Source organism: Engystomops pustulosus, chromosome 7, assembly GCF_040894005.1.
Source record: "Engystomops pustulosus chromosome 7, aEngPut4.maternal, whole genome shotgun sequence".
NCBI classification, from domain to species: domain Eukaryota; kingdom Metazoa; phylum Chordata; class Amphibia; order Anura; family Leptodactylidae; genus Engystomops; species Engystomops pustulosus.
The window spans coordinates 93,839,232-93,862,104 of NC_092417.1; the positions used below are offsets into that span (position 1 = coordinate 93,839,232).

General features: G+C 42.9%; 1 protein-coding gene across 3 annotated transcripts in view; it reads right to left on the reverse strand.

Moving 5' to 3' along the window:
- The window catches only part of GARRE1 (granule associated Rac and RHOG effector 1), a 68,435-nt gene that overhangs the window by 21,768 nt on the left and 23,794 nt on the right, over positions 1-22,873 (reverse strand). For 2 of the 3 annotated variants that reach the window (XM_072117257.1, XM_072117258.1), the window contains 2 exons: positions 10,082-11,318; positions 1,425-1,610 (listed from right to left, as the gene is read on the reverse strand). In XM_072117257.1, coding sequence (XP_071973358.1) covers positions 1,425-1,610; positions 10,082-10,567 — 672 coding nt within the window. In that variant the 5' untranslated portion in view covers positions 10,568-11,318. The remainder of the gene's footprint in view (positions 1-1,424; positions 1,611-10,081; positions 11,319-22,873) is intronic. The other variant, XM_072117259.1, reaches the window with a different exon arrangement.

Sequence of the window (22,873 nt, forward strand, 5' to 3'; positions counted from 1 at the left end):
ATATAATGCAGTGTCTGGATGACCCATACTTGTAGAGCGAGTGGTATACAGAAATAAATAATAAAATATCCAGGAAAGATGGAAAATGTAACATACAAAATATGGAGGAGCCACTAATACGGCATACTTCCGTATACGCCACAAAGTCACAGAGTCAAAGCCCCGGAAGAAGCCTGAATAGGCGAAACCTGGGTCGGGCGAGGTGTTTTAGGCGTCTTATGCTTTTACTATATGCGCGCTTTTAAATTGGAATGTGTGAGTATATATAATAAATACTATTTCCTTTTTGAACCTGGCAATCTGCACTATCCTTTCGCATACCTCCTGATGTAGGATTGGGAACACACCGTGGACACGGTAACGAGACGAGGATTGTGTTTCAACCCACTAAAGGTCCATGAAGAGGTGGTGAGAGGCTCTCGCCATTTGACAAACAGTATAAGGAGTAGAGCACTAATTTTATATCTTTGACTTTGTAGAGCGAGTGAACTGCATGGGCTCTATTCTAGTGATGGTGTAGGTCTCATCGATCTTATCCATAAGCCGGTTACAAGGCTTGGTCACACATAAAAGTGGTTGTGGGACTACTCGTTTAAAAAGTTTGTGGTCAGGAAAATGCAATTATAACACCTGGCAACTCATTCACCTAATGAAACATGAATGGCGAAGTTCCTGTAGTGAAACAAGGTGCACTTAGTAGTTGTCCTTTAATCAACGCAAGACAAGAAAAATCAGTTTAGTGATGGTAGATGTGTCCTAAAAAGAAGTTCCTCAGGACTTTTTTTTATCATAACTCTATATCCAGCGATTGCAGAAATATAGAGTTATAAAAGTTATGCTAATTACCCTGGGGCGATCAGGGTACGTCCCCAGAGCACCTCAGGGAGCCTCGTATTTTAATGTATGCACACCCCCACCCCTGTTGCACTATTGGTCCCAACCATCAAAGAACGATGTTCCTCAGGAACTTCTTACTAGGAAACCTCTACCGTCACTAAACTGATAGCAGATTCTAAGTATTTTCAATCCAAAACGCCTCAGCATCCAGGGACTGGTGATAACCAGTGGCAACCGGTGGACGGACACAAACATTCAGCTGTGATTGTTCCATTTATCTTCAAAGGACTCAAGACAAATAACAAAGGGTCTTCAGATAAAACCAGATGTTTCCCATGTATTGTGTTATATTGGCCATGCTCAGCCTGTTACACATTTTCCACTGACTTGTTGCAGCGCCATATCTCCTATGCTCAGTTCTTGCCCTTTGAATCATTTGGAGAGAGTCTAGCCTATGATGAGCAAGATTGTACTATACAGATCCTTTTTCTCATGCTACATGAGTCAAGTGTGACTGAGCCTGCACAGCATCCCAGTCCACCCTCATGCTATACTGGCAAGTGCTGAAAAGGTTACTGGTCCCTTACCTCGGTAGCGCCTCGCCACGTCCTCACTGCATCGTCCACCTCTCTTGTGGGGCTCAGGTCACTGGATCCTGGAGCATTCTTACGCTCTTGTGCTATCGCTTCAGCAAAAGGCTGTACTTTCTGCAACGCCTGGGACAAGAACTGAAAATGAACCTGCATCACAGTCAAGAAACAGCGACCAAGCACCTGGAGAGGAGAAAAAGGTATAAGTTAGCAATTATTACAAGTATTCACCAAGCTGCAACTGAAGGTCATAGAAAAAGAAGTAGTATGTGGCAGGGTTATATATGTACGTTTCCCGGCTATGCTAACACGGAAGCAGCTACCAACCACCTTAATGTGAACGGACTGTTCCAAACCAAGAAGAATGTGTTCTACAAGACATCTACACCGCCCACTACCCTCCTATGCTGCAAAGTCACACAAACAGAGCTCCAGAATAGATGCAGATAACACTCAACTCCAGGTGTAAAATACAAAATACATTCAAGGATTGAAAGAGTTTTCCAATATACCAAAAAAATTAAAATCGCTGGGAAGATGTAGAAACAAAACAAAAGGAGGTCATACTTCCCTACCCTTGAAGTATCCATCCAGCAGCTTAACCCCGTTCCCTCTGCCACTGACACACAGGCCTTACCACCTCCATGCCAGTCAGGGAAGGAATTGGAGGGAGGGGTTGTGCCACTGGAATGGAGAATGAGGAGTAATAGAGTATGCATATATTATTTTTTACACCTTCACCAGCTGTCAGTAGATTTGGAAAGCCTGGAAAACCCCTTTAAGGAATATGTAGAAAAGAGAACAGAACCTGTCACCATATTTTCGCATATGCAGCTAGTGACAGGTTCTTATAGAGCTCTACTAACTGGCACCCATCTTTTAGCTAAAATTGGTTCCCTTTCATCCCCATAAATTAACATTATATTATACTCCCTGGTATCACAGAAGCCTTGTTCAGCCTAAGAAAGCTGAATGAGAACACCAAACTTTTCCACTGAGAGTTTTCGGTGCCTATAAAATCTACAATGGTCCATTACCTGCACATGCGGCCAAATATAACGACAATATGAAAAGTGTAACCGATTCTCAACCAGCTTTCTCAGATTTATATATAACCAAGACCCAAACGTACTAAGAGCCAAGAACAAAATAGAAGGGAAAAAGGTCGACAACAAGAAAGTACAGATGTGTAACCTCCCTCCTGACATGTGCAGACAAAGACACATCAGAGCGCCAGCGTCCCTTACAACACAGCTGGCTTTACATGGGGAGGAAATACAACTTCTATTTTAGTCCCTGACGTCTGCTTCAGCGCTTGCAATGCATCGCTTGTCTAATAACACAACGTCATGTCTTGTACAGGCTGCAAAAAACACATGAATGAAGGACCCTTGTGATCACAGAGAAACACACAGAGCTACTGTGCATATGGGGGAGGTACAGGGGCTGCCAGTGGAGGAATTACAACCAGGAAACTACTGGAAACCTAGTATTAAGAAGGTATTGTCTACAGTGTAATATGCTTCTGTCCCAGATACCTTCTTCAGTAATATTATCTTATAGGACTAGGGGCAGCAATGTGTTTAGAGCAACAGGAGGGTCAACTTGTCAAGAAAAGAATATGATCTACTGAGAACTCTACCCAGCGTAAATCTATATGCCCTACTGTGGCAGTGCTTTAAATGTCAGCTGGGCAGCTCTTTCTGGTTTTTATCTTCTTATTGGAAAATTTAGGTTTGTGTGTGTATCCGTAGGGAAGGAACAATGAGAGTCTGGATTAGTTAAGATAAAGCAAGAGGAAATGGGGCAGACCTAAACGAGCATGGGAGTGTTTGTTGTGCTGGGGCAGTGAGGGAGTTACAAGGAAATCCTGGGACTTGCCTTTATTCCACAGCCCCATATAGGGAACACAAGGACACATGTACAGACCTGAGAGACCATCCACACAGAGCTCACCGTCACTCGCCACATACAAAATGCTGCCAATATCCACAGGTAAGGATGTGGAAGCGGCAGTCTCATATATTTGACTGTTTACTTAAGTCTATAATCGGCCCCCGTTTTAACGGACGGGTAAAATAATAAAGGTCGGGGAATTCTTGGCCGGAAAATGTAACTTGCATTCCCACTCTTCCATGGAAACATCCACTCTCTAAAATAGATACAAAAAGAGGTTTTATCTCTTTTTCAGTATTAAAAACACCCCTTCCAACCTAGTCAAAAGATCTGTGTCTGATTGCAGGGCCCACATGTGAACAGAGCTCAATCCACTATTAGGACTTTGACAGAGGGTCCCATAGAAATAAAACACTCGTTACCCCTGATGAAGCCGTGGACACGGCGAAACAAGTTGGGGGGCTTTAGTAGAAAGTTTTAATTCAGCAGGGTGCACTATACCAGTGTGAATCTGAATACAGAAATTATATAGGAGGCAGTGAGGATATAGTGCTAGTGGTGTGTGGTGTGAATGATTTTCTCAGGTGTAGGAGACGACTGGGAGAGCTGACAATCAGCATGCAGGGTGGCTAAAATCATATGGTACCATCTCATAGGCGCCGTTTGACCAACCTGTCCTATTGAGAGACTGACTGTGGATTAATTTCCCATCACTTTAAAGGGGTTATGCCACGAAACAATTGACTACAAAAATCTGTCAAAGAGGTTAAAATATTTCAAAAATCTATTTGTAATGGTTACCTGGAAGTAAAAATACCTTTCTATTTGTTATTATGATGCTTGTTCAGCCTCTATTCTGTTCCACACAGAAGCAGATGTGGGAGGGGCCAGGCCAGGCACAGCACTGACAGAGGCAACTCACTGGCCTCACCTCAGCGCTACAGAGCGCTCAGCCTTCAGAGTCTCCTTCCACCTGCTGTGCTCAAATAGTCCCTGCATTTACTGATCCAATAGAAGTCCAATTGAATTGTGTCATACGCCCCATGTTAAAAGTGCACCAAAAAAAGTTGGTGCAGTCTGTCAAAGCAGTGCAGGGGGCACCAGATTCATGAAGAACGTGCGCCAGAAATCCTGAATCTGGCGCCCCCTGCACATTACACAGGACACTGCACATAGTACACATGTACTATGTATTCTCACAGCATCATGGTCGGTCAGGCTGACATGCATGGCGGAAGTCTAGGTGGCACTTACCCCTGAGGAAGTCACTTCGAAGTGAGGATACGCATGGAGTTTGCCGTCCCTGCATTTTTCTAGACCTCCAACATATTTACACTTTACTATCCACGTGACCTAACATGATGCTGTGAGAATACATTGTTTTGCTCTGCTTGTATGCATTGATTGTACAAAATTAGGTGATGGATGATAGGACTTGGATAGATTAATAGGTGACAGCTTCTCACATGTTACTGATCTTTAGCGACTTCCCTGCTAGTCAGGGACAGGGGCACCTTTGCAGGAGAGCAGGGTGGCATGGAGGGACAGTGAATGGTGGAGAGTACAGGAGGAGGACTGCAGGACAGCAGGGTAACATGGAGGGAGAGTGAATGGTGGAGAGTACAGGAGGAGGACTGCATCAGGAGAGGTCAGAGCTCAGCCTGTTACTTGTGTTATCTCTGCAGCCTCCTGTGTGACCTGACTAATGGTGGAGGGAGGAAAGGGCTGATACATTGCTATGATCCATGTTAGGGGAGGACTCTCCTCTGTGCAGCAGATAGTCATGTCTGAGTTACCTTGTATCTGCTGCTGGAAGCACCTGTGGAGCTGGTAAGCAGTGGCCATCACAGCACAATCTCTGCCCCTCCTCCTCTCTCACCTCCTATTGGCTGCAGTGTGTCAGGTGATATCTCAGTGTGGAGAGGAGCTGTGTGGAGTGATCTGTAGTGCAGAGCAGCTGCTGACTCCTTGTGCACAGACTCGGCCAGATCAGCTGTTGCTCAGGGCGGGACACAGCTACCACCTGGGGGCGCCAGCAACCAGGACAAAAGCATTTATCTCAGTAAGGCTGCAGATTTTGTAATAAGTGTAAATGGTGAAAGTACTTGTCACAATGCATTGGACCAAATTACAGCCATTTGCTATGGTGACACAACCCCTTTAAGTACTCCACAGCTCAAATATCTACAATAGAATTACCCTCTCAACAACCTATTCGGGTAATAAAGGAAATAATCCCTCTCGAGTTGACCAGGAGGAGTGAACTGTGCCCTTCTGGATCCACCTGCCTAGTTAAATAAGTATATTTATCCCATACTCGGAGTCTCACCTGATATACTGGGATTATCACCCATAACCACAGTCTGCCCCACCAATGTATATGTGATATCCACAACACCCAGTCTGGTAGATCCGGATAACCAGCACTGGGTTCTCTATACACGTGGTATGGATGCAACCCTGTGTTTTTAATAAATGATGAACAAAAAAGTGTGATTTAATCTGATACTAATAAAAGTCAATTTTTACTCCTTGGTTATGGTGCCTTAGGGCTTCTTAGCCCCCTCTTGTAAAGTTTCAAAAATAACCTACCAAGTAGAGACTTCCCACTCCTTTCTTGGCTTCCCATAGAAATAAAACACCGCCATCACTCGCAAAGGGGACTCGGGGACATTGTTCTAGTGATCACTGCAGTGTGAACCAATGTCTTACTATAGCGGATTAATAGTGTTACATGTGATGCCTCTAGTTCTCCATCCATCACCTGGTTTTATATTATTAAAATATCAAGAAAATGAAAATAATTCCCAGTAGACAGGACTTTATTTTTATTCTCACAATTCATGAATAGCCAGGAGATAAAATAACCTGGATAGCTGACTCCAGGAGCCATATATAGAGAGGACTTGGATGCTGTCCTACCTACATCTTTTACTTTTATAGTTAAAACCATGTCTTTAATCACTCCCACAGGGCTTGTTCATTATTCTGGGATATGAAGAACAGCAGAGCTATGATCTATGGGACACCATGGGAACTGAAGGGCAGATGTGTGGTATATCACAGGGCAACAAAAAAACTAAATAATAAATGACACATGTACAAGTCTGAACACTGGACAAAAAAGGGTCTATGATTTGTCCATGAGGTTTAGAAGAAAAAGAACCACGAAAAACAAGAGAAGAAGATTATGACGGGAAGTAGGGAAAGCCCTGCCATTGTAGTATTATTCTGCGACAGGCTCATGTTAAAGGGGACTTTCCAGTTATCTAACAGTTAGGGACGTGGGGGGAGGGGAGGGGCGCACTTCTCTGAGAAATTATCCTTAAATAATGGGCAACATCTTGTGGATGTGCAGAATAGCTGATCTTAGCACTGCACAAGTTTCTTTCCCAGGAAACAATGGTTTAGTATTAGCATTAAAGTGAAACTTTACCTACTAAATTAACTACGTCACGTGAGGCTGTGCTCAAACATGCCACCAATTCCTTTGTGGTCATTTTGCAGCTGCTTCTTCCATGAAAAAATGTCACTTTAGAAATATGCTTGATAGGCTGGTGCTTGGAGGGAGGGTTGCTTGCTTGCTGGACCAAGAAGTGATGGTGACAGAAGATGTTAGAAGTCCACAAGGGGGCAAGGTTAAGGCTGTGGAGACGCCCACAAAGCACTTCCACCACGTTAATATACAGCTACTGTACAGTGAAGTTTTGGCATAACCCTACATAACTTAGGATAGGAAGGAAAACTGTGGTGATAAATTACCTTTAATGTATTCAGAAATTAAAGTCATATACCATCATTATTTTAAATGTAACTACGGTACATTTTTAACAAAATTGCATGAATGAACAAAGCAGATGATAATAGTTAACTTGGTGATTAAAGGAAATCAACCATTTGTGCTTATGCATTGTGAACCAAACAAACATGCATTGAGAATGCTGTAGCTACACTGATGCAAAAACATTCCTTGATTAATCCCTGAATTGACTAGTTTTTGCTGAAAATACAACTATAAAATTATGATAATAAAGCCATCGCATCTGTGGCTTCTCCGGCACTTCTCCTCTTACCCTAATTATGCCCTGCTTCAGAGATCGATGTATTCACTGTGTTATCCCTGAAGGCAGAAGTAATCAATCAATGGACCATCCCCCAGCTTCTTGCCTATCAGCGATCCAGCTGAGGATGATTACTCCTGTCTGGACAGTTCAGGAATCTCCGTGTAATGTGTTTATGGACTGCAGCCAGCATGCAACCCAGCTTTTCCAAGGTCCTGAATTTTATAAATGTTTTTTGAGCAAAAAAAAAAAAAAAAAAAATCAGGGATTAAACAAGATATGTTTGTGCATCAGTGCAGCTACAGCATTCTCAATGTATGTTTGGTTCACAATGCATGAAAACAAATGTTAGATTTCATTTAAAGAAATAGGTAGCCGTGTACTTTATTATCTTTGTTCCTCATTTAAAAAAAGTTTGTGTAAATCAGATTTCTGTCCTGCACACTAGCAGCTGAGAGATAATAGAACCTGATAAAGTGTCCAACACTATATTTGTAAGCGCAAATGCTTGACAAACAATGATTCTCTTTGCAAAGAAAGTACGTTTTTAAATGGGTATAATCATGTAGCACCCCAGAGGTCGCACTAACATTTTTCCAGAAGGGTAAAAATACTCCTCTCACCATTTTTGAGGAGTATTTTTACCCGAGGAGGAGTATGAAAATTTTGGTTATACACTGCACACACTCACCACACTGCACGCACACACTCACCACACTGCACACACTCACCACACACTCACCACACTGCACGCACGCACTCACCACACCGCACGCACGCACGCACGCACGCACGCACGCACTCACCACACCGCACGCACCACACCGCACGCACTCACCGCACTGCACGCACTCACCGCACTGCACGCACTCACCGCACTGCACGCACTCACCGCACTGCACGCACCCACCGCACTGCACACTGCGCACGCACTCACCACACTGCACACTGCACACACACACCCCACACTGCACACACACCACACTGCACACACACCACACTGCACACACACCACACTGCACACACACACACACACCACACTGCACGCACGCACTCACCACACTGCACGCACTCACCGCACTGCACGCACACACACCACACCACACTGCACACACACACACCACACTGCACACACACACACCACGTCGATCACAAACGTAGGCAGCTGTGGGCAGGGAGAGTTGGAGCAGGACGTGGAGCAGCAACTTCGCGGCCCACATGTCTCCCCCGGGGCTGGTGCTCTCACTCCAGGTCTCTCTGTAGCGCGCAGGCTGAGCGGTTCAGCGCGCGCTGCAAATGAGTGATCACAGCGTGCGCCGGGCCGCTCAGCGGGACACGTGACACAGTGATCAGTGTCAGTGGCGCGCGCGCTGTGATCCCGCATTTCCCTCATTTGCAGCGCGCGCTGAACCGCTCAGCCTGCGCGCTACAGGGAATAATTGCCAAGCGTAACTTTACGCATGGCAATTATTTTGGGGGGTAATGGCGCCTCATCACGCGTCTATGACGCGTGGTGAGGCGTTAATGCGACCTCTGTAGCACCCCTTCCTGCACACACCCTGAATGCAGAGTTTGCAGCGCATGCATGGGCAGCCTCTGTTTAGGTCTATGGGAGCAGTGAATATAGCATATTCTGTACACACTGCTATTTGTATTACTTCCATAGACTTGAATTAAGAATTGCTAACTCTGCACTCAGCCTGGCCAGAGAAAGGGGACAGTTTGGTGCAGGTCCAGGAGTCCCAAGACTAAAACTTCCATTCCCATATGGCGGGTCAGCCCTCTTTTATAGGCTGGGCCCAGTTTATTCTCAAGATAAGAGAATGTCAAGGATGTTACTAGACTATGAGCGGCAGCTTAGGAGAGTCTGTTTTAAGTCAATTCCAACTATAAATCAATTTCATGACATGTAAATACTCAAATTCTCCATAGAAGACTGTCTGCTTAAAGCGTAACTGTAAAGCTATAGTGATTTTACCAAATTATTATATGCGATTCCCCTTTGGAAAGAAGAGGACGAGCAGCACAAAGTAGGTTTCATTCTGTTTGTTTTCAAAGTTATGAAATTTTCTTTCTCACAAGAGGTGAAGTTGGCGGAGACTAATATGTCAGTCTATTCCCTCAGGCTGAGGCCAGTTAGCCTGCCCACAGATCCCATGTTAATAGCTTATCTGGATAGATCTAATACTGCAGATGACAAGGTGGCTGAAGGGAGCAGCATAAGGACAAGAGACAGACAGATAAAGTTCTGTAGAATCACAGACTGGGATGGAGGGAGGAAACAAATAGATCTTGTACCTCACTATTCTGTGCAGGAGACATCTACATACAAATCCAGCTCTACTGCATTCACTGTTACATGACCTCCTCCCCTGTGAGCAGGGAGCAGAAGCTCCTCCCCTCCTATGAATCCATAGTTTGTTTACACTTTCTCTGAAGGATTCCAGGGCTTATCAGCACATGGAGAGGAGGCAGCCATTGCAGCACTAAGGTAATCTGAGGGCTATACCAAGGTATTAAAGAGGATTGGCAAAGTTGTTTTACATCCCAAGAGATATTGATTTGTGAAAAACAAAAAACCTTTACAGTTAATCTTTAAAGGTAAAGGCTTTTACAATGAAAATTAGAAAATAGATGTAGATTCCCATTAACATGTTGTATGCCATTATATCAAAACCAAAATAAGAAGCTACTGACCTCTATATCCTGCAGGCTGAACTCATTCTGGTCTTTAAAAGTGGCAGCCCCTGCGCTCAGCTCCATCAGCATTTTTGCTATCTCTGGTTTTATTGCTGCAGTGAGTCGACTGGCAGCCTCCATGACATGTTCCTGCACGTCTTTGAGTTGCATAGCTGCCTTCGAGTAGTGCGAGTTACGGAAAACGCTGCTGAAAAGGTCCGTGAGGAAAGTGCTGGCGCGGCAAAACACATTGAGTGCATCCAAATACTTAGAGATACCCTGCTGGATATCCGCTATGGGTGTAGTGTGGGCAGCAGGATGAGGGCAGCTGCCTGTGTTAGCTGAAGATACTAAAGGGGTAGTTGATGCCAAGGGTGCGCTCAGAGTCCGGCTGAGCTCAGGCATCTGGTACTGCTGGTGTTGCTGCACCTTCTGCTTGGACCCGCCAAGCAAGAACCGCCTCTTGTAGTCCATTTTACTTTCCTGTGCGCTACAGCAATACATAGGTGACCTACTATCCACAGACACCCCGAACCTAAATCAGTCGTTTCTACAAAATCCACCTCCAATTGGTTGGCTATGTCAAATAGTAAAGCAGGGCAGCAAACATAGGTTTTGTACAAGGCATTTCCAAAAGGCAAGCAGTGTAATGTGTATGAGCAGAGACAGATAGGCAGCAGATCCGCTGACTTAGGGATTTTTAGTATTCAGTGCAGCCCAGCTGCAGTTCACAACTTGTAGCTTGGAAGCCAGCTGAAGTATTCCACAATGAGATGTGTGCGCCTCTCTCATCCACCGCTCCTCTCCTGTTAACCCTTCTCAACACAAAATACTTTTCACTGTAGCCAATGGGGGGGGGGGGTCAAAAAACTCTCATTTATATCAAAACAAGAGTGTAACAAGAAAAGAATGCAAAAAGTCTACACAACATTCCGATAAACCCCACAAAAAGTCAATACACACCAATAAAGGCAAACAAAAAAAATAACCAGAACACTGATCAACAGCTGGTAGGTATGAAGCAATGAGTCGGGGTCTGGGTGTAGACGCTACAGTCCGGCAGATCCAGCCTGCACTGAAGTGCCTCCAATACTGTATTCTTGACAGATTTGCTGCTGGAAGTTCCCCTCCCCTCGTCTTCCTCTGGGTTTGTTGAGGTAGTTTGGTTACAGCGGAAACAAGTGCAGCTCCCAGATTGAATTCGCTCTGGAGAAAGAATGCACACAATGTATTTGTAAGGCCTCTAGGTCATTTCCTGGGAAAGGAAAAAAAAAGGGTAGTTTAGTTTTTGTTATTTTAAAACTTGTGCAGCCTCGAAAGGAGGAATTCAACCTGCAAAGTGAAAGTGGACATTGTCCTGCAAGACATTTTCACTTTCTTCCTAACAATCTCAAGCAAATCACATAAGAAGACACAGTAATCTTTATATATTTCACAAACACTCGGCCTCTACTTCCTTTAGATAGTTTCCCTACCCCTCAGCTGGTGCGCTCTCAGATTTCACCCCTTTGAGTATATTATTTATCCATAGGTCATAACTTTTTTACAATTCTTTGTACACACATCCAATTTACATTGTTCTCTGCACCACTACACTGATTTTATCCTAAACACATCTCTGTTGTCAGCAGCAAGTTTTTAAAGAGAACCCGTCATGCAAAATAACCCCCCTAAACTAAATATATTTTCATAAACTGCCATTAGAAAGCATTGCCTCTATCCCTTCATTGTCCCTCTACATGCCTGTACACCTAAGCAATGAGGTCCTAAAGCTGTATGCAAATGACCTGTGAGCTGTCCAATGAGTCATTAGCATATTCAAGCTGTCCACTATATTCATGAGTGGGAGGCACAGCCACACCCCAAGTGCATGACTGACAGCCTGTATAATGATGTGAGGCTGTATAATGGTGTGCCTCCTGGTGCTGGTGGCCACGCCCCTGCAGCCTGTGTGTGCATGTGTGTGTGTGTTTAGGAGATATACAGCAGCTCCAGGATGCAGCCATGTTACAGCAGAACATGTCAGATTCATGTGTAGCTGATGTCTGTGTCTCTCACCTGTATATTAGGAGGATGCAGCATGTCAGCAGATGCAGCACACACACTAGCAATGCTTTACTATACATTACACACAGACATGAGCAGGGGGAGGGGAGGGGTAACAGGGGTGACATCACTGCCTCTGACCATGTGACCAGCCTCATTTACATGATAAAGAATAGATGATTTTACAATGAATAATGTATGAAATGACTAGATAAAGGCTGGGATGGGATCCTTGTGAGCTGCTCCAACAGGTAGAGGTGACAGGACTAGTGACACAGACCTGATGACAGGTGTCCTTTAATGGAATAGAGGTTAGTATTTATTGACAGCAAGCTGAGGTCTTGTGAATTTTGAGAAACTGAAACACAAGTTGTACATCGCTACACTATCCATGGCCTCCTTCCTTCTGAAATGAACTTTAATGATGCTAATGAGCCATGGGGTTCCTGGGAGACCCTCCATACTGTAGTTTCCCCCCTCCCGCCGTGTGCCAAAACTACCTCTGTTGCAGTGACATTAGATCAGGCGAAGGAAGGAAGGGGAGGTTGAGGGGGAGGCAGTGTAACAACCTGTGAAGATACATCACGGAGCGGCTCTGGTAATGCCCCAAGACCACTTCTGGCTCATTAGCTTAATTTCAATTTTAGAAGGAAGGACGCCAATATAAAAAATATAAGATTACCAGTCACCGTGCCTGGAACTATGAGTAAATGTCCCGGGTTTCTAAAACTGGATTTTGATGGTTGAGGAGGACACAGTTATTTAGTGCAGCAATGACAGGTTACATAGTACAAAGAGTCAGCACCTTTACCAATGTCACAGTAAAACACATTGGTGGAATACAAGAGTATTACACAGGTATTACTGCCAAAGTGTACAGCTAATCCAATCTAACCTAAAAGTTTGGGAGAGGTTTACTTACTCCTTAAAGATTCCACTAGTATGGTGTACAATGTCACTGCTGTTATATCTGGAATACAACCTGGGTCTATTGTCAGAGCATTAGGGCTTATTGACACATTGCATTAAATGGTAGTAGCGATCAGATCCCCCTAGAGCAGTGATGGTGAACCTTTTATAGAGCGAATGCCCAAAATTCAACAAAAACCCGCTTTTTTATTTCAAAGTGCCAACATTGCAATTTAAACAATAACTTATTGCTTACTGCCTTGTCAAAGCTTTAAACTGCATTGGCACCCCGAGGACATCAATACAGTAGAAAGGGGAGTAATTCATACTATTATTGTAGCTTTACTTCAGGGTCCCCTGTACAGGAAGAACTGCAGGGCCCATGGCAGGAGCTCAAATTATAATCCAGCCCTATCCACATCTCCTCACTCCTCCTGCAGTCCCAGGCAGCCAAGGATGTGTACTGTGTTCAGATTGCCCTGTGTGACCTGGGACTGCAGGAGGCGGCTACGGGTCCTGTCTTATTACCTCCATGCCGAGAACCTGGGTGCCCACAGAGAGGGCTCTGAGTGCCACCTCTGACACCCGTGCCATAGGTTCACCACCACTGCCCAGGGTTTAAGTACCCTAGGGAGTCTAAAAAATGTAATAACTAAAAAAAAAAAAAGTTCAATTCACTCTCCTTTCCCTAGAATCGATATAAAAAAAATAAATAAAATCATAAACATGGTCATTATGGGGTTAAGTGTATTTTTAACCCAAGAATCATATAACTTACACATACTAAAATACTGTGCATCAGTATAATAATATAATTTACAGCGCTTCTCATAGCTGCTGATGTGGGTGGATAAATCAGTCTCCTTCTCCCTCTGGCAGATGACAATATGGTCTTTACATCTTTTTATAAGAGGAGCTACTACCATAGATTATCTACAGGCTGCTCTGACTGATCAGCCATGCCTCTGCAGACGTTACAATGCCAGACACTATAAACACTAGGTGGCACCGTAACTTTTAGGTAAAGGTCACAGTTCTTCGCACAACATATTTTTATAAGTAAATACTGCACATTTTTATTATACGTAGAATGAATAGAATACATTGTAGCATATCAAACATTTCTGTAGTGTGCCTCTTACAACACAACCATTTACCAAGACAATGATATTTACACACAGTGTAACTTGGGTAAATAGAAACTTCTCTGCGGTTTTTGACAGGAGAATGAGTTTTCCTGCATACAGTCTACTCTCGTGCATAGTGTGAACACAGGGCAAGGGACCCCTAGCTCGATGAATATGTGCACTTGAGTAGTCTTATGGAAATATTCTGTACCAGTCAGGCAAGTAATGGAAGTTAACAATAAAATAACACAATGTTAACACAATTCAAGGCTGGTAGAATTTCACATCAGACTCAACCTACAAACTAGCCTGATCCTCATTGTGAAAATAAGGCCTAAATGACAGATTGTTAATTTAGAAGACGACTTTCATAATACAGACATAGTATGAGAATTAAACGTCTGCGCACGTCTCCCTCTGAAGATCTCAGCAGAAATGTTGTGGGGGCCAACCCATACCAACCCTGCTCTGGCACCCGGTTCTGTGTTGCTCCTGGAATTGAAGCCCACTGGAAAAACAAGGGGATTTCCTATAGTCCAAGAAGGTCACTTTATTGACTCCACCTGGGCTCAAGGCTCAAAAATGCAAGTCTCGAAGAGTGGTAGGTATGCACTCCCCCTTCCCACCTTAGCCACTTTAACTTTCATAGAAAAGTTGCAAATATGCCAGTATTTTCTCCCACAGACTGAACGTACTAAATCTACATTCATGGAATTGTCTAGGATTAGAAGAATATGGCAGCTTTTTCCCACCAAATATAGTGCTACACGTGATATCTTGGCTCACCCATTTTCACTTAAAGGAAACCTACCACTTAGAATGGTAGGGGTAAGCAGTAAGTACCGAGCACCAGCTCGGGGTGAACTGGTGCCGGTACTTACTTCCGTTAGTGTTATAAACTGCGGTATCGCGGTTTTAACACTTTTTAAACTTTAGAGCAGAAGGGGCTTCGGCGCTGCGCGCGACCGTGCGTGCGCAACATCTCCGCTATTTCCTATGTAGGCGCGCGCAGCAGCGCCGAAGCCTCTGCTGCTCTAAAGTTTAAAAAGTGTTAAAACCGCGATACCGCGGTTTATAACACTAACGAAAGTAAGTACCGGCACCAGCTCACCCGGAGCTGGTGCTCGGTACTTACAGCCTACCCCTACCATTCTAAATGGTAGGTTTCCTTTAAAGGGGTTTTCCCACAAAAGAAAATTTTCACATCTCAATCTCCTAGTGATGTTAACACTATAAAGATCATTTAACCCCTTACTTTACAATTTGACTCCGTTTCATTGTTGTTGTAGCTCTTATCACTCCCTAGGCTGCTCAGTGCAAAATCCCAGGGTGTGGGCGGTGACAGTGTGGTTAGATTAGCAGGGTACAGGTGTATACAGAGATCGCAAAAACGCTTGGTGATTTTCTTGTTTAGGCGCTGGCTCTCGGTAGTAGTGATGTGCAGCTGCCCCCTGTTAGTATGTAAGGAACATAGCGGCCAGCGAAGCTCAGACACAGAGCAGTCACGTGCACACTAATCGCTACACTTCAGAGACGTCTCTGCTTCTGCCAGCAGAAGGGCAGCTAAAGCCACGCCCCCAGAGCACTCAATGCTGCGTCACAGTCTTCGTCTATCTGCTCTGTGTCCCGTGTCATAGAGCATATAGGGAGCAACAGGGGAATCATATAACTCAAAAGAGATTCAGGGCAAGGCACAGGCAGGAGGACAGGACATGTTACCATTACTTGGGTGTCTGCTCCTCCTCCCCTCCGGACTCTCTCTAGCTCTAATAAATACAGCTGCCCATGCGCACTAGCAGACTTAGCAGAGTCTCAGGCAATCTGAGAGAAAGAAGGAGAATGGAGGAACGTTTGATTCCAAAGGTTTTTGTTGTCATCTGTGGTGGTGCTCCTGTGCCTGCTGTGGGGGTCTCACAGGTTTATGTGACTGACCTATTCCCAGGGAGTTCATTTGATTAACAGTGGTTACCTGAGCCTGACATAAGATGCATTTAATAAAGTATAAAATATTTAAGATGAGATTCTATGCATGGGTGGACTGCATGGGACACAGGAGGTGACAGTGCTTGTACAATGGCCACAAGAGCTTACAATCTATGAGGAGGACGGCACAGGAGGTGTTAGTGCTTGTACAATTGTCCAGGCATTTCAAGTAAAGGATAAAATAAATAAATACCCCAAAGACCCGAAGACTCTGTTCACATTGTATTGAAACTCATTCTATTGAACAAAATCTTCTGAACCAAAACACTTGTGCTCAGTGAGTAGCAACTTTATTGCGGGCAAAAACATCTTGCTAGTTACTGAACGCAAGTGCATTGGTCAAGTGCATTTGTGCATATGATTTTAGGAAGGACCATCTCCCGATACACTTTAGAAAAAGGGGGGGGGGGGGGGGAGCAGTGGTTGGGGCTGGCTATTAACAATGTATTACTAAAAATTCCACACTCTTCCTCGGCTAAAAATACTCCTCAAAAATGGTGAGAGGAGTATCATTACCCTTCTGGAAAAATGTGAGTGCGACCTCTGGGTGTTTATACACTTTTATCTGGCTTCTGACATGGTACTAACACAACGACACATAGAAAGAGAGATGAGACAGAGATGCATGAGATGCCTATTACACAGAGGCATGACAGACTTCTACACTGTGAGCTCTGCTACATCTATGTTCTCACAGATATGTACCTGTCTCCCCCTTCCTCCGAATCACTTATCTGCTTGTAGTTTGCATCTTTTCTCTGTTTACGATGTGCTGGCAGGAAGTGATCAGTGAGTGTCTGTGAGCTTTGTGTAGGTGGTGTGGCTACAGGCTCAGAAAAGAAAGACACAAAAACTCAGTAGCACAGTCACATAGGAATCCAAGATGGTTGCCCAACCCCAAGTCAGAAGTTACAGGGTCGTGTCTAGGGGCAACTGAAATTGTGCACACCATGACTGATAGAGACAGGTTGGACTTGTATCTGTGAAATGCTGTATTTTTTTTAATGAAAGTGAATTAGATAATGTGTTATTTTGTTATACTGAGTACATAAAAGAAACTTGTCTTCATGGAAATACCCCTTTAACTAAAGCTTTGGCACTATTTTTTTTATAAGAAAGCAGCTTTTGCAGCACTTTTATATAAATATATGTTTTACAGCGTGGGCAGGCACCATTCATGTAAATGATTGACGGGTCAACGTCCCTTCAAACCCTATGACACCTTTAACATAAGAAACAATATGGTTTCCATATGAAGACATTATACAATTGACGCTATTATTATGATGGGTTATGAAGCACTACAAAGCCAGGAACAATGTAAAAGGACTGAGGCTAATCGTATTAAAAAGAGATTCTTGGCATGGAATAGACATATTTTGGGAATGACAACATGAACAAACATTCGAGGTAGTCGCATTAGAGGCAGTATTGAGGCCGCCTCACAACACAGTTTCTTACACAATTGCCTTTAAAAGGCAATTGCCCTAAAGAAGAAAGTGGATCCATCCAAAAAGTCCAGACCGGAACAGAATAATCTACAACCTAACACATAGAAAAGAAGCTTCCCTCATATATTATATATTATATTATATTATTCCTGTAAAAGGGGTATCCCCACGAAGACAAGTTTCTTAACTATACTCGGGATAACAAAATAACACATTCTCTAATTCGAGGCTACAGGCTCAGAGCAGAAAGACAGAAATCTCAGCTGCATGAAGGCGGACACCCGACCCCAAGTCAGAATTTACAGGGTCGTGTCTAGGGGCAACTGAAATGGAGTACACCAGGACTGATGGAGACAGGTTGGACTTCTATATGTGAAATGCTGTATTTTTGTTAATAACACAGTGAATTAGAGAATGTGGTATTTTGTGATCGTGAGTATATTTAAGAAACTTTTCTTTGTGGGAATACCCCCTTCAATGATAGATCCACCCTATAGACCAGAAATACCCACTTATAAAACAGAACCCAAATAATTTTCTATGGCTTTTCAGAATCCAAATACTCAAATTATGCCAAACAAAGTATCAAAGCTACAACTGAATTTCAGACAGAATGTCCCTTAAACACTGCCATATACAAACAAAGCCAGTCAGAAGATTAAGATTATGGCTTATGTTCATGGATTAGCAGAGTGAGTGACGAGCCTCATCCAGGTTATAAAAAGGAAGGATGGTAAGACAACCAGAGGCGTTGTCCAATGGATATGCTGAGGACAGGAACATACAGGTGCCAGGGCATATACAGAGTCACTAGCCCTTAGTCACACAGATAGATGAATATTTGACTAGCAAACTGCTTCAAGGTTAAAGGGGTATTCAAGGAATCAGCGCAATTCATATACAAATGAGTCAGTAAAATATAAGCTAATGTGTAATTATGCTGGTGACATACACAGTAATAGAGAATTAAAATGCTACTGGCCCTTTAATCAGTCCGTTAATTTCCTCCGTGGAGAAGACACAGGACAGAAGATGGCCGCTGGTCACATGTCCAGCACCTCCCTGGGCAAGTCATATGATCACCACTATGTTTGGCTGTAGTCTGTTAGTTGCAGTGCAGCCAGTATGGCCAGTGTTTAGGCGATATGCCATGATGGCAGTTACACATTACTATGGCAACAGAGCAGGACAGTCTGTTACATCATCACTGGGAGCAGAGCATAAGAGGGAGGAGGAGTTACTGAGAACTAAAGGATCATGGGACTTGTAGTTTCCAGTGGTGGCCATCTTTGTTATATCTTACTTTAGAGAGGCCATAAAATTTAGTGAATCATAAAATCAAACTATTTAAGCTTCATTTTGTAACTAATGACATTGAGTTTTATTATATTCATTTAATTATAGCATCATGGGTTTTTGTATCAGACGTTCATATTCTGGGAATACCCCTTTAAGTATTTCTGATGGACTTTTTGAAGTGAACAACAGGTGCAGGTACAGAGAACACAAAGGGAAACAATTAAAATTTTTATCCATGGCTACTACATATATTAAACTGCATTAAAAAAAAAAACTTCATTCAAATAACAATGAGCTCTGGTATAGTTTGAGCACTACTGTATGTAAAGCTGACCGCTACAGGCCTTACAACATTAGGATCAGCTATGAAACTGCAGGTCCATGGGCAGTCTGGTAAGGCTTAAAAATAATGAACAAGTATGACGTGACCGACTTGCAACAAACTCTTATTGTGTGCTTGCCGGATTGTCCAGCATGAACGCTCAGAGACCGGATCTGACATGCTGAGTTCAGTTCTCCAGCAAGCACACAATAAAAAGGGTTTGAGGCCCAAGTCTTCTAGTACAGGGCCACTACTTCTTTGGAGACAATCTGTAATTTAATAATTAAAAAAAAAAAAAAAAATTAACAGATGTTCCCGCACGTAGTGTATGACAATGCTCAGCGGAGTCAAACAGGGGTTCAAAGCCTCTGCAATAAGTTGCCCCTAAAAAGGCTTTCCAAAGGAGTCTCCCAAGGGTAGTGGTAGGGTTTGGGAGGAGCAATTGAACAAAAGCACACTCTCAAGATAAATGCTCTAGACATTTATTATAATAAACGGACAATGCTCAACTCCTTAAAAGAAGCAGTAGGATAGTTAGAAAACATGTGCATAATGAAAAAAAACTCCTGACCTGGCATTTTTTTTGTTATCTATGCGTATATGTTTTAACTTTTTGTGAGTAAATCAAATTAAAAAAATACTGGTGTAATCTGCACTACGTACATATAAGGTTTCAAGACAATCTATGAACATCAAGCCTATTGCCGATAGCAGAGAGAGAATGTGGAGACTACAAGTGAATGCACCACTAGGATATTATCTATTCCCAACCATACTGGTGTGGTGAGTGACTTTGTAACTATCCTACTGCTTGTTTTAAGGAGTTGAGCATTGTGCGTTTATTAGAATATATCCCTAAAAAGTATTTAAATATAGTATTTATTTCCCAAGCGATTTTATCCATTTTATTTTATCGATTTTATCTGAGGAGGAAAGTCACAAAAAAGTATAGGGTCAGGGGGAAAGCCTGACTGTGGATTTCTGCTGTGTGAACAGTAGCCTATTCCTAATTGTCAAGTTTCCAAGAAAAGAAAAAAAAAAAAAGAAAAAAAAAAAAAAAAAGATGTTGCCGACAAGCACCGACGACGCATTAAATCCAATAGCATTGCCACTACTAATAATAATAATAATAATAATAATAATTCTTAGATGCTTGTATTTTTTGTTTGCTTAGTATAATATTCTGCCAAGTATAATATTCTGACAAGTATGCTGCAGTTTGACATTGAATGGATATTACATCAAACTCTCCTTCTCTTCTACAGGTATATATCTGCTGTCTCCATTTTTCACCCATCTACTACATCTTTAAAGCCAGTCTCACTTTCAGCAAAGGTATATATCCATACAACACAGATCCAGAAAACTATGCTGATGTACCTTTTTGGGGGAGGAGACTATAATGTGCTGCTCCATACCATAAATGATCACCAATCTACAAGTACAGCTTTATGTATGTAACAGAGGACTGACTCCAGGATGAACAGACGTCTTCTCTCTGACAGGCCCGGCTTGTGTTTAGTTTCTCTGTAAACACCAGAAGCCAAGCTTAGCATTGTGTAATGGTCCAATCAGATTTGTAACCAACAGAATAAACAGCCGTCGCACAATCTCACTGGCATTTCCTTTGTTCGAGTCGGCTCGGTTAAATATAGCTCCTGAAATTAAAATTAGATCCGTCCTGCCTGAAGCTTTGCCTATGGTAACCTTTATTTCATCAAGTGAACTGGAGATACAGGTAAGATGAGACTACAAGGAAATCAGAAAGGGATGTCAGACAGATGTCTCCATCAATGTAAGGACCCAGAACTAGAAGAAGTCTATAGCGGCTGAGGTAATTTAACCCCTTCATGACAGAGGGTCATTGGTGCCAAAATGTGCAGATCAATTTTCACAGTTCTTTTCTAATATAAATGATGATATATTACTAACCGCTTAAAATATCACAATAATTTTTACTTTGTCTTTTTATGACATATGAGACTTCAACTTGCTAGAATAATTTCAGAGTCAATAGACAAAAAAAAAAATGTAATTTAATAAAAATTTTCCCATTACAATTAAAAAAAAAAAAAAAAAAGTGTGTGTGTGGAGGGGAGAATTGTATAACCATATACCAAAATATGTTAGAAAATGGTGATGGACTGACATCTAGTATGATTTATGTGGCGCAGAAGAAGACTTGAGTCTAACATTGACCGGGTCTATTCACTAACACTTTGTTACATCTCCACCAATGTGTACAGCCCCTTACGGGCATCAAGCTAACAGGCTGGACGTCGACTATTACGTTCTGAAATAGCGGGGTATCAATTCACTGCAGCAATGTATCAGTGGGGACAAGACTGTTTTATCCAGACTGATTCTTCAGTCAACTACAGGCAGTTCCCAACTTAAGTACACCAGAGTTACAGATGACCCCTAGTAACAGACAGACCCCTTTGCCCACTGTGACCTCTGGTGAATCTTTCCGGATGCTTTAGTCCCAGGTTGTAATGATCAGCTGTAAGGTGTCTGTAATGAAGCTTTAGTGATCATCCTTGCTCCGATAACAGCATAATGTATGGAAAATATAACGGTCACTGAAACAAAAACATTTTTTGTCTGGAGCTACAATGATAAAATATACCAGTTCCGACAAAATCAACTTAAAGGGAAACAGTCATCATCAATTGGCCTAATAAGCCACTAGCAGTATATTGCCAAATAGCGTAATTCCTTTTTTTTTCATGACCCAGTGTGATGGAATCACCTAGAAAATCAACTTTGAAGTGAGATGTAAATTGGTTGTAGAAAGTCAAGATTAACACTGAAGTCAAGGTGGGGAAATGCGTCCTCCTCCGTGACAGACATTGTGCATCGACCTTCAGGACATCTGGTTAGTGATGTCTCTGGATAAAGGGGACCAACCGTTACAATAAGGAAGAGAGCTTGACTTCATTGTTAAAATCTCCCCCTTCTTCACTTTAAACAAGCAATTTACATCTCACTTCAAAGTTGATTTTCTGGATGAGGCCACAGCACTGGGTCTTAAAAGACACATGATCTGGAAGGTGTTCAGCGGCTACATATTGGTAGTGGATTATTAGGTAAATTTCTGCTGACAAACCTTAAGAACCTATTGAATATGTAACTTGGGGACTGCCTGTACTTTACAAAGAAGTCCCAATCCTGACAGTCATTAAGCAGAATTAGCTTAAACAAGACCTTCCACCTGGCACTGCTCCGACAGAGGGCACAAACTTTTTTTGGTGCAGCTTTTAACAGAGCGTGCGACACAAGTTTTACATTCATGTCATATGACCAGGGCGAAGTCATCTAAGGTCCTATACCCTTTATATTTGCAAAATTTATCCCATTTATGTATCTGATCACATGAAATCACAGCCTGCCTCCATCAAGGATGAGGTACATGGAGGCTGAATAATGAGGCGGCATAAGGCATGGAGAGGAGCAGATGGGAGGGGTCGGCCAAGCAGAACACACCCCCTCTGATGCCAGGTAATATAAGCTGATTTTTGGGAATCTAAGGCAAGAAATTTTTAGCTAAATTAAGGGGGTCAGTAAGTTAATAGGGCTCTAGTGGAATCTGTCACTAGATTTATTTGTGACAATGTGGTGACAGGTTCCCCTTAAATGTCAGCTAAAATGCTCCAGTTCACCAACAAGAGGA